Here is a 12937-nt window from a genome sequence, read left to right as displayed (position 1 = left end):
GATATTCCAACATGCAGGTTTGAGATTCTTACCGTTTCTGCATCCACAAAGACTGTTGGACATTCTGAACATAACATCATCACTTCCAGAGAACTTTTAAACTTTGTTCCAATGCGCTGTAGACTTTCACCAAGAAAGCTAACTGAATCATTTGTAATAGATACAAACTTTCTTTGAATGGTCTAAAAGTCAAATCAGAAAAACATTTATCTTACATTGTGTTTTACTACTCTTCTGGCTTTTTAGGTAAGAATTTCAAAGCAAATTTCTATCCTGACAAGTTTCCATCACATTATGTTTTTTTCATTAAATGAAAAACTAATATGCAATTTTCTCTGAATAGTTATGTAAAATCAACTCTGGAAAATGCAATAAATCAATAAACCAGCCAGTATCTATAGAGACAAGTACTCCTTTCCTATCTAGACCTCTAGCCTTCGTATAGGTAGATGACTATTTGCCTTTACACAGTACAGATAGTTCAATTAATTTTCAAGTGTTTGTGTGCAGAAAATTACAGAGTTTTATGAGTCAGTATGCAACCTGCGTAGCATGATCTGTGTCCAAAACTGCCACCTGCAGGATTTCTACCTTCTTCAAAAATCTGTCCTGAGTTTATCATGTTTGATTATGCAGTGTCATCTTAGCCTAATGGAACACTGCAATTTGCTATGTACTATTTCATTAATCCTGGAAGTTACATGTAGAAAAAAACTATATAAAGATTATACAGACAGCTGCAAAGTTAAACACAGGAAGAAGGAGCCAAAAGGTAAAATGGAAAGGTCCAGTCAAACAAGGCCTCCCAAGTATCACTTGATCATGTTAACCCTCCTCTGTACCCAGTAACAACTCCTCAGGAACATTTTTTGCCCATGCTTGAACATTGGTTTGCTATTGTGCAGAGCAGCTGACTTTCCAGCTGTTAAGTTTCATCCTTCTTCCTCAGCTCCCTCGTTAATGAGCACGAGAGAATATGAGCTCTCATTTTACCACTTTCAGGAAATGAATGAATGTGTGGAAACCAACTGCAGCTAAGCTTTGTATAATACAGGCAAGCCAAATCCCTGATGTCTAGACGAAGCAAGAGACAAAAATCTACAACCTGTAACAGAAATTTCATGGCACTGTGGCCATGAAATTAGTTTACCATAAAATGGAAAATGGGTATAGATGTGAAAACAAATTATTCCATGGGAAAGGCAGAGCATAAATTCTTCACATCTAAGTTACTGCCCATACATGTGATAAAATGTGCTAGTGTGCATCTTTCACTGAGGAATTTATTATGATATTCCAAACAGCAAGCAAAATTAATATCAGAGATACAAGAAAGGCTGGGGCCATAAAACCTTGTCCTGAATATTACCTTAGCTCATTTGGTTCATTGCCTGTATGTAAAATGAATTAATTATACTTATTCTACCCCATAAGAATTTGGAAAGAAGCATTACTTTTAAAATGTAAAATTTCATCCCCTACATACAGGGAGAAGGAAGCCAGAAAAATTAAGCCATGGGTATTTTGTGTTGGATAGCAGATCTATGAGGTAAATATAGTTAAAAAGAGGCATTTGAAACATCCACCTCCAGTGGATCTCCTGGTGTTTCAATTACTTCTCTGCAGAAAGAAACCTTTTTCTCTCAAGACAGATGCAAGATAAATTCATTAATGTTTGTCATGCTGTGATCCCATAATAATGACTCCCACAAAAAAACCAAACGAACGAACCAAAAAAAAAAAAAAACAGGAGAAAGGCATTAATTCTGTAATCATCACAGAACCCAGGTAATGTTCAGAAAATAAAAGAAGGGACACAGCCTGGACTAAGAGCTTGCAAGAAACACTGAACTGATTTTTTTGAGCTTTTCTCAATTTTTGTTGATTTTCTGAGCAGGTTCACTCCTAAGCAACGAATACAGCAGATATCCTATGGAAAAATAGGGTATGACAGTGTAACATTACTTCAGCAGTGTTTTTCTGCTTTTAATTTGCTTTCTAAAGCTTCTTGCTACCATAATCTTGTGGCTTTTGCAGTTTCAAGGGGAAGAACAGTTTTAGAAGTAGGGGGAAAGGATTTCAGATGAGCAATCATACACGGAGAATTCACTGACCTGAAACAATCTTGAGAAGACATGAAATGTATAGACAGCACAAGATCCATCTGTGTCTGACAGCATCTGATTGACGTGGCAGCGCCAGGCTTGCTCTTCATCATCGTACGCCACTGGCTGGAAAGCTGCCAATATGGCAGAAAGAAAGGGGGAAGGAGGAGGGGAAGTCTGCACTTCTGGGAAACCATCCTGTTCTTCTTCATCTTGGCTACAAACAATAAATAACAGAAATTACCTCCTCAGCAAACGTTTTAGGAAGAAAACACCTTCATTTTGGCAAGAAAAAAAAGAATTGGATTCAGAATAGCATTTTGTAAAATAAATAACAGATCAACTAAGGTAACTACGAGACAAGAAAAGAGTAAACAATCAAAAACTTTTGCTACTGCAATATATTAAAAATTGCTTATACTCTCCAAAATTTACTACCACATGTCAGTTCTACACAGAACTAGAGACAAAGAGCTATCTGGAGGTTATATATAGGTATATACAGCACTATATATATGGACACCACTTAGAAAGAGGCATCTTTTTCTTGCCCCCAATAACTGAAGTAACATCCCATTCTTCAAATTTTTATTGATCTGAACAGATGGTCCACCAATATCTGCAACAACTTTTAGCCTTCCTTAAGGGAAGCACAAGAGCTCATTTAGCAATGTAATAGTGCTTTATAACTGTCTTAAGTAACAGAAGCAAATGGAGATAGATCGAAACACTCATTTTTATGGGCAATCAGTTTAACAGGCCTTTGTTCACAGAACAGTCTGCTGTCATACTTTCCATTAGGCACCAAACATCCAATAAAAATATCAAACTATAAATTAATCAATGCTACTACTTCCAATCATTAAAATAATGATTAAGCTAAAACATTCTGTATTACAAGGGATGATACATTTTGACATTTCTTCTTGTATAACTGTACGTAGGCAGCACAAATATGTGTAGGAGGATTCCAAATATACAGATAGTTTATTAAAATTATCTTTTAAATTACACAAAGTTTTTCTCTATGACAACTGCCTCGTCCACAACAGCACTAAGTACATCTTAAACAAGACTTAAACATGTCTTAAACAAGAAGTATGGGTGCTGGTTTTAAATACCTTCATTTTAGTAGCACAAAGCTCAAAAGCTAAGACAAATCCCTTATGATTATCATCTGTAAGTGAAGCTTCAAAAAATATTTTCAGATATTTCCTAACTAGTGTACCAATGCTATCACCTCTGTCACTCTTTAGACTAGAGCTATGGGGTTTTTCATTGGCTTGCTTAGTGTAAATAAAATAAAACCTCAAGGGATTGTTCAGTTGCAAATGAGGAACTAAACTGCTCTTAACTGGTACCAGCCTTGAATTCTCACAAGGCATATGCAGTAGGTCAAGTATGGGATCACAAGAAACAAGTTTCTGTCTCTCCTAGTAAAACCTTCTCAACCAACTTCTTTTGTGTCTCCTGTTGTCCTCTTTTCTGAAAAAAGCCTCCTTAAGAGATCTCTCTGGAAGAAGATGTCAAGTCTATGTTCCTATATATACCAAGTTTCTCTATTATTCAATCTAAACTTCTGAACAAATTTTAAATATGAACAAGCCTATGATCAATTTGGATTTTGTTTGTTTTGGTTTGTGGGTTTTATTTGTTTGTTTGGGATTTCTTGTTCCTTTTCCTTCCTTCTTAGACCATTACTTCCAGGGGACTTAAGAGTTTCACTTTAAATGTGATTCAACCAGCTAGGACTAACTTTAACTTTTCCTCTCAATAGTTATTTTGCTCTCCTTATTAAACGAAAAAAAAAAAAAAGGTTATTTTACTTTAAAATATCTTAGAAATATACAGGAGATTTATGAACCTTAATAATGAAAATAACCCTTGAGCAAATTCAAAGACAAACTGATCTGACTGCTACAGAAGCTTTGATTAAAAAAAACCAACTTTTTCTCCTGTTTTTTTCATGTCTTTGGGTACTGCTGTAAGTCAGAGCAGTTCAAGAGCTTTTCTCTGTTATACTGTTTACAGCTAATTTTTCACATTTCTGTCGTACTGATGGTGAAGAAAAGTGCTACTTTCTTTTATTCGAGAATTCTCATATTTTCCTGCACAACTGTTTTCCTTGTACCAGAAACAACTGCTGAAAAAAATATTGAGTTTAGGTGCTATAACAGGCAATACTGATCAACCATTATTTCAGATATGCAAACCATCGTTTTATATTTTTGTATTATGCGATTAATGGAAATCTCCATACCATAGAAAAGCCTGTTTGATAATGCACTGATAACATGTAATTTGTGTTACTTATAACCAGTATTAATCTTACCTAGACAAACCAGAGAAGTCAGCTTCTTCTTCTTCACATCTCTCATCTAGCTCTTTCAAAGCAAGAGTGACATCCTCTTCACAGACAGATTCAGAATAGCTTTCAGGAGCTGTTGCCTCTACCAGTTCTGGGGTCTCTTCCAGCTCCAGAGACTCGTGACAGACCAGACATTCTTGCTGCTCATGCAGTAGGTACGAGCCAGTGTCTTCACTAGCAGTGCTAATCTGTTCATCCCTCACTGCTGAACTGCCTTCCTGTGAATCACACATCCTTTCATTAGTGTTACTGTCAAGGCCTATGTATTCTTAGCAGTTTTTATTATGGTAATCTAACAGTTATAAAAGATTATTTACAAATATTTACTTTAACTATTCAGGTCTTTGGCTTGTACACACAGTTTTACTGGGGGAAAGACAGGCAGCCTATTTGTAATGTTTATAACTTCTGGTAAACATTAATATCCTAGAATGTGACTTATGTAGAGCAAATACAATTTCTCAAATACATTTAATTAAATCTGTTAGAGAATACTGATAGAAAAATATGCAAACAGCCTCAAACTTAGTGAGATCAAACAAACCCAAGACTTTCATGTTTTACTTTTCTAGGTAAGCATCAAATGATTGCCTCATGCTTGCCTTTGGAGTCTAGAGCAAGTACCAGAACACTTTTTCTCCTTTCCACCCTCCATTTTAATAAATTTCTAAAGCATAACTACTTAACAACAGTGTAATAGATAAACAGGGGAAAAGGGACATTCCACTGTTTCTATTATTTTGCCATTACTACTAATATGGGCATCTTTCAAGGGTTTTACCCTGAATCTCTAAATGCAGGCTTTCATTAACAGGCAATTACAGAGAGAGGATAATTAAACTCATGTAGGTAATATTGAAACAACCCTTTCTCCCTTCCTCCATTAGCATTATTATATTCATTAACATCACTATATTGAACAGACAAATTAAGATTCAGTTAATTTATGATGAATTAATTTGAAACCTTTATATTGGATTTCTCTGTGGAATAAAAATAACGCTTGCTATTTCCTAAAGACACAAATTACCACATATTTTCATTCTTTGTATGCTGGTCTTTCTCTACTGGCATATCCAAAACTGGTCAAGGAACCTTTGGACAGCCTCTAAGCATAAACATCATTTCATGGTTTTCAGCAGTTGAAACAGATCCTCTGATACATTAAATAACTGTATACATATTAGAAAGGAAAATTCAGCTTTAAACATAATTTTCTTTCACAGTGATCCTTACCAAATCTCACTTTGACTATGGTACTCCTCAATGTGACACTGCTGACATTTGACACAGCTAGTGACTTCATTTATGCCTCTTTTGTTAAAGTAAAATCTGGAATTTTTTTTCACAGAAGAGTCATTTTGTCCTACCGAGCAGCTGAGGCACATGGGAATGCAGGACACTTTTACAAAACCTCAACAAAATACTTTGGGTTGAACCAATGGTCCGTTTCTGTTACAGGTGCTAACATAGGATACAGAATTGCACTGATCATGACTGGTAAATATACACATGAGAGATGCACTTTTTGAAAATACACTTATTAATAATAAATTTACTGCCAAGTTTAAATCTTCAGAGTGCCATGACTCCTGATTTAATTTTCTGTGTGTCATTGGACATGACTCCCAGTATGAATATTCCTAAAGTATCTTAAAAAGCTGATTTATATAGTTATATGGTTACCAATGCCACAGAACCTTGGGAAAATTACTTCTACTAAACTACTCCCTCACAAATCTACAGTGCAAGCGAGTAAAATAGAGAATCATCTTAGTCAGAAACTTTCTTATGCATTAGCCTGTAAAACATATTTTTGAACAAAATTATTCTTCTCAGATGGACAGTAAATTCTTAACTGGAATGTGAAACCTCGTTTTTGCTTTTTCTGGGAATCAGCCAAATACATTTAAGTAAACAATTAATTTAAATACAGCGTCCCTATGAGACAAACAGGGAACTCAATTCATCTAACCAGCACACTCCTGTTTATGAATAATGGCTTCAATTTTTCCCATATTGTCTTAGATAACTTTGATATATACTTATTTATATTAAAAATTTTTGATAACTGACAGTTGGCATACAATGAAATGCTTGTGCTGAGAGAGCTTCATAATAAAGTACAGGAAGCACAGGAAAAAACAACTGCCCTATGCTACAAGTTGTACAGTATAAGTATTCAGAATAAAATCCCTTTTACTGGCTTCATAAATATTTCAAGATGAGTCAATCATGTGCATATTTTCAAGCTCATTCTGGTAAGAGGCATAAGGCCAGCTCACTTTTTGGGCAACAAAATCCAACCAGATATCTAAGTCTTGTAGTGCAATAACTGTGAGTGTTTGAATTTTGCTTGAAGAAACCTGTATAGTTGTCCAAATCTCATATTCTAACAAGCACAAAATAAACCTGGAATACATCATATCTAGTGAATGCATTTGTATGCACCTGCAGTAATTTTTTTTATACACAGCAATTCGTTCTGAATGCTGCCTAGTCATAGAATTATTTTACAGCCCAGTTTAAATGTTTTCCGTATTTTAAAATTACAATGGTGCTTTTTTGTGTGAATATTTTCACCTGAATTATAGCACTGTAGTGATTTTATAAAGGGAGCTGCAGAAGAACAATGAATTCTAAGGGCAGTCTCAGAAATAACTATGAAAATGTAAAAATTAGTTACAGCTGAGGATGTACCCCACATCAGCAAGGGAGAAGACAAAAGTTTTTTATGGTGAATTTAATTCTATAAAATTCCAGCTTATATATTGCTTCTTGCTTCTGAAATCTTAACATAAAGTATCTATTCTGTGTGCAAAAAGTTCACCCAGATGAGGTGTTCTTCCTCAAACAAAATTCTTTTGTATCACAAATGGACGTTGTAGATGAGCACAAGAAGTGACAACAGTTTGTTTGACCATCTAAGCTCAGGTGCTCTGCAACAGCTGAGACAATTTATCAACAGCAGTGTAATGAAACACTTTTTTTTAAAAAGCACATAGATAATCATAATGGGAAAATAGGAAAAAATGTGGGGGAAAGCATTTTATGAGCATCACAATATTACACCTATAAAAGGTGAGGATTTTATTACAGGAAATCAGCCATGCTCCCTTTATTAGACTCTTTTGTTACAGTTTTCTTCATTAAGTATTAGCTACATCTGTGGTCTGCCTCTTAGTAAGAGCAATTTTTCTGGTAGCAAACAGTTAAACTAGAGCCTTTAGAAACTTGAACTAGTCAGTAAATTGTTTGAACCAGGTTGGCTGAAGACTCATTCTTAACTGCCAACAGTGCACTCACTGGTTAGTCAAATAAACATAGGAATGGCTTAATTTTCTGGAATACTCAATAAAACTTCATGCATAGTAAAAGATAGGATTGGCTAACACTATGCAAATAAAAATAAGATTGCTAGGATCATAAATAATTTTAAATGAAGAGATAAGAAGTCCACCTAAACCAAGCCACTTAGAGAAAAATTGTAGCAGATGACAGTTTGTTTTAAATTAGGGATGTCTTTTTAAATTTTAAATTATTCAAACATTTGAAAACACAATAAACTGAAGTACTCACAGATTTGCAGACGGCCATTAGCTTGAAATCTGTCTCAGTCCACATGGGCCTTTCCAAAAAAGTATACCACTAGCATCTGTAGTCCTTACTAAAGGATTATTTAATGGAACCAACTGCTAACACAGCTGGCCTGAGGTTTTATTCCCATATAGCACCAATCACAACCCAAAGAAAGCAAAAAAAAAAAAAGGGGGGGGGGGACAGGGGAAGAAAAATAAAAATATTGGAAAGAAAATGTTGCTCAAGAAGAATTTCAACCATATCAAGTAAAAGCATTTTGAATATTAGCCTGTTTCATTCTGCACCATGAAATGATCGTGATCAGCCCTTCAAGAATATTTTTAACCTGTGGTGAGTTCCCTCAGTCCATCCAAGAAATCTCCATGCTGAGGAAACAATTTGTAAGAACATGCCAACAGGTTAGAAATATTAAAAGCAAATCAACTAATCAGTGTAACAGATGAAAATTCAGTTGAAAAGAAAGTCAAAGTTGCTACTAAAACTAGAAGGAGCTCAAATCAGCCATGCACCAGCCCATATTTCTCCCCACCTCAGGCAGCTGGTTGCTAGAGTTATCTAGAGAAGAAGCCTCCAAACTTGGGGTCTCAGTTCTGATTTGAAGCACCTCTTCTGTTCCCACACTGCTAGTGGAATCTTGAGACTGAAGTGATAAACCAGCATGATCTGACACTGTTTCATCTATGGCAGAATCACTGATTAACTAAGACAGAAAAGAAAGAAACAAAATTCTTCAAAGGAAACACAAATTTCAGGTAAAGAATACATTAGTTCTGAAATAGGTTGTTTCAGTATTGTTAGCTATTTGAATTTATTCACATATGATGGATTTCACAGCTTTACACTAGAACTATTACAAAGCATCACATGCATTTCTGCAACATTTCACTTTGAAAAGAAGTTTTTCCTTTAAGGAAAATTATTTTCTTTCTTGTTTTAGAAGTTCTTTTTGCTAGACTGAAACTCTTGAAAAGCAGAGCATTTTGTTGGGAGCACCATTAATACAAACTTTGCCTAAAGTCTGAAAAGCAACATACACATCAAGCTGCTCCCCCCATCAAGTCAACTTTTTCTTAATTTCATTTATGTAATGCAGAGAGACTTTTGAGTGGCCAGCATTCTTGATTTTCCTAAGTTATATGTACACAGGTTTCAAAATCCATAATTAATTTAGCAATTTCTGTGCTTAGACTTCCATATGACCACTTAATGCTCTTAATCTTTTTTAGCATTTGGAGTGGTTTTTTTGATCTAGAAATCCACAAAGATACACACTTTATATATAATAGATGCAATTTTGTGCTTATATTTAAAAAAAATGTAAGTGTAAAGACACTAAACAATTAAGAGCATTCTAAAATTATAAATTATGTACCATCAATGTCATAAAGTAACTTTTTTCCTTTATTGATGCTGTTGTGAAAAAGAAGCTTAGGCACATTAACTTAGTTCCTTACTATGTCACTTAGGCTGAAAGTGTGAGCCACACTTATCTATTAAATGTGCTAGGGAAAGCTTAAGTTCTCAGATTTCTTCCACAGAAAAATAACGTACCATCTGTGAACGAGACAGTATCTGACTTGCAGTCAGTGCTGCTTCTTCTTCTGAAGACTCATCAGTATCCTCCTGGTTGGTCAAGTTCAAGCTGGGTGTGCTACCAGAGTACTGGCACTCCTGAAGGGACGGTGTGTCTCCTTTGTCAATGCTGTCAAGAGAGCGCCTGCGAACGCCCCAGTTGAAGTTGTCCATGCTTTCACCCTGGAATAGAAAAGTGAGCACACATCTGGTATGTACGAGTTTCAACATAATTAAGTTAATACACAAATGAGACAGAGAAAATATGAGTACTGAATGCATCATGAACAGAGTTTCAATCAGCCCTTTAGTTTTATTAAAATTTTAAGTACCTTGGTAAATGCTTGTAAATAAAATATATGGCAAAGGAAGTCGAAATATTTTGAATATCTTCTTGGAAAGCAACTCAATATGTAATCTAGAACTACATCAGTATTGATTTTATAATCTGACTAGAAAGTACAAACACATCACAGACAACAACAGATGAACAAGCCAGGGCACCAGGCTGCAACTTACCTGCAGCTCCTGGTTAGCAAAAAGGAAAACACATATAATTAGAAAGAACGAGGACAAACATTTAAAGATACTCTAGAGCCAGGGAAAATGTTTTATTACATAGGATTTGCCAACAGTAAAAGACTGATTCAAGCTCTGGAAAAAAGCTTAATCAAAAAGCTAGTATTTAAAATAATGTCTCTTTCTAATGAGATTAAAAAAAAAACCAACAAACTGACGACAAAACACTAAAATCAGCATGCTTATGATACATTTTCTCTAGCATAACATGTAAAGCAACTGTTCCAACAAACATTGATGAAGTTCTTTAACTAACACACATGAATCTATACTGACCACATCCAACTGACAAAACACTATCAACAATAATTATATACAGGGTGTAGAAAAGATGATGTTGTCCCTAACTGTTTTACCAGCTACTTAGTGTCAGTTTTATGAAGTGCACCCTGAATACCAATACCCTGGATCTATGCTTGTGCATTTTCAAGCTGAGATATTTGGGTTTCAAATATCCATCATACTAAGTGGCATCCATATCTTAAAAACACTGTTATTTTAATTCACAAGTACAATAATGATATTTGATTTTTTCAAGCACTTAATCAACCTTTAACAATTCAGCTAAGCGATACGGAAAACCTGGTGAAGTTCACTTCACCCGTCTACAGTTACTGTAACACCACATCTAGCCCCAAACACGGCTCCAAAACTGCCTTAACAGTATCTTTTGTGGTGACTTAAGAAATCACCATGACTCATTAAACATGCAAACTAAACATTTTGCAATTCCTTTCTCTCTTGGTGATTTCTTTTCCTCAAAAGAGGATGAAAAGTTATTGCAAAGCAAAATATTTCAAGTACAACAAAGTACTACTACTGTGGGCTGAAGCATTTAAGTTTAATCTGGATATTACTCAGATGTTAATGTAAAAGCCCCAGTTCATACTGCTGGCATTTAATTATTAGCAATAGAGAACATGCTATATTTTTGGTGAAAAAATAAGCCACAGCTCTTATACCAAGTGCACGATTTATATAACACCCTAAATCTGTACTATCTTATTAGTGGTCTTTTTTTTTTCATCTAGTACAGCACGACATGCTGCATTCAGGCAAGTAATGAAGAAGAAACTGTCTTTTCTTAATTATGACCTGCCATTAAAATAGCACAGAAAGTGAAGTTAAAGGTTAACTTCATTTGGTGAAGTATTCAACTTCTGCTATCCTATCTGTCAAGTCCTGTCTAGTGTTAAAATAATGTTTTAATACTACTGAGACTCAATTCTGAACTTGTATTCAATAAAGGAAATGGTGTCTGAATAGTGTGTGGTACATCTATGCAATAGACCATAATGAGCCTGTACTTTTCCTAGAAGGTGCAAATTCTGGCTGAAGTTAAGCAATACAGGAAGCAGGAGGAAAGCAACATAAAACTAAAGAATTAGGGGGAAACCTTGTAAAGAGGTCTAGATAAATCAAGAGAAAAACAATCAGTGTTTAGATAGGTAGATATTAGTAGCTTGTGGACTCATGACCAGCAAGGATATCCATTACTATTTCAATAGTTTGCATAGACTGTAACAAAACCACTGTGAGAAACTATAGAACATTCTACTTTTTCCTTCCCAGTCCTTTTATAGTCATACTTTTAAGCTTCAGCAAATTCTGGTCTGAAGCATTTTATTGATCTGAAACAAGTAACAGTTGTTAACAGAATCTTCACTATTTCTCAATACTTAATTTTGTTTTACCTTCCCTCTCTCTTTTTGACAGGAGAAGTAGAGGAAATACAAGAACTGCAATATACCAGATACAATGTAAAAGTCAAAGCAAGCAATTATAGAGAGCAAGTCAATCATATATAATGAGATAGTGTATCATACAGGTTGTTACTTTGAAAACCTTTCATCAAGTTCTCAAAATCCAGAAATGTATCAGAAACAATAATTATGCCATTTTCTTAACACACTGTTCCATAATTAAGTTTTCTCCTGCATGGCACCCAGGTGCTCATGCTGACATTGGCTTACACTGTCATATCACTTCACTTTCAGGTAAAGTCACTTAAATCCCTCCAAAAAAACCTCAACTCCTTCCTCCAAAACCAGCCAACAATTTGCAACAACTTAACTCTGCAAAGTTTTTGGCCCAGGTTTCTCTAAGCTCCATCATGTCATAAATTTTTCTGAATTGGATTAGCTAGTAGGGCTGCCAATTCCTTGGAATTGCACCAACACAACCTTATTTTTAAAATGCTCTCAAATGGAAATACACAGAAGAAACCCCAAGGTCTCACCTCCGCATCTTCCAATTCAACATCTAAAAAGTCAAAGTCTTTAAAAACTCCAAATTGTTGTTCACTGGTATTGTCTTCTACAGCCACTTCCTCCTCTTGAATCACTTCTTCTGTTGCTGAAATTAGACTAGTTTGTTGATCTCCAACTTCCAAGTCTTCGTTAGAAGAAAACACAACCTGCAGATATAGGTAAAAAAAGAAGTAAGAACTTCCAATTTCTGTAACTCCAAAAGTCAGCTATCCTGCTTCCTGCCATTTAGTGGAATTAGTGGCAGGCAGCGTGTCTATCCCTGTACTGGTAACACTTTGCTTCAAGACTAGCTGGATTTTAAACTACATCTTGAAATTAGTGGTATTGTTCTCTCCTTAATGTAACTAAGAGTTACAAAGATATAAATAGAGAGAAAAACATATCACCCAAACTTCATTTTCATAACCACAATATCAGTCAAATTTAAGAACAAAAGAATCCAT

At 35.1% G+C, this 12937-nt stretch overlaps 1 protein-coding gene across 2 annotated transcripts in view; it reads right to left on the bottom strand.

The window, feature by feature from the left end:
* The window catches only part of FRYL (FRY like transcription coactivator), a 163885-nt gene that overhangs the window by 15513 nt on the left and 135435 nt on the right, over positions 1 to 12937 (bottom strand). For both annotated transcript variants that reach the window (XM_054514559.1, XM_054514560.1), the window contains 6 exons: positions 12464 to 12640; positions 9625 to 9828; positions 8603 to 8773; positions 4438 to 4691; positions 2115 to 2322; positions 33 to 182 (listed from right to left, as the gene is read on the bottom strand). In XM_054514559.1, the coding sequence (XP_054370534.1) occupies positions 33 to 182; positions 2115 to 2322; positions 4438 to 4691; positions 8603 to 8773; positions 9625 to 9828; positions 12464 to 12640 (1164 nt within the window). The remainder of the gene's footprint in view (positions 1 to 32; positions 183 to 2114; positions 2323 to 4437; positions 4692 to 8602; positions 8774 to 9624; positions 9829 to 12463; positions 12641 to 12937) is intronic.

The sequence above is a fragment of the Molothrus ater genome, chromosome 4 (assembly GCF_012460135.2).
Source record: "Molothrus ater isolate BHLD 08-10-18 breed brown headed cowbird chromosome 4, BPBGC_Mater_1.1, whole genome shotgun sequence".
Taxonomy (NCBI): Eukaryota; Metazoa; Chordata; class Aves; order Passeriformes; family Icteridae; genus Molothrus; species Molothrus ater.
The sequence above is the reverse complement of the archived record's forward strand: the minus strand, read 5'-3'. Positions and strand labels throughout refer to the sequence as shown.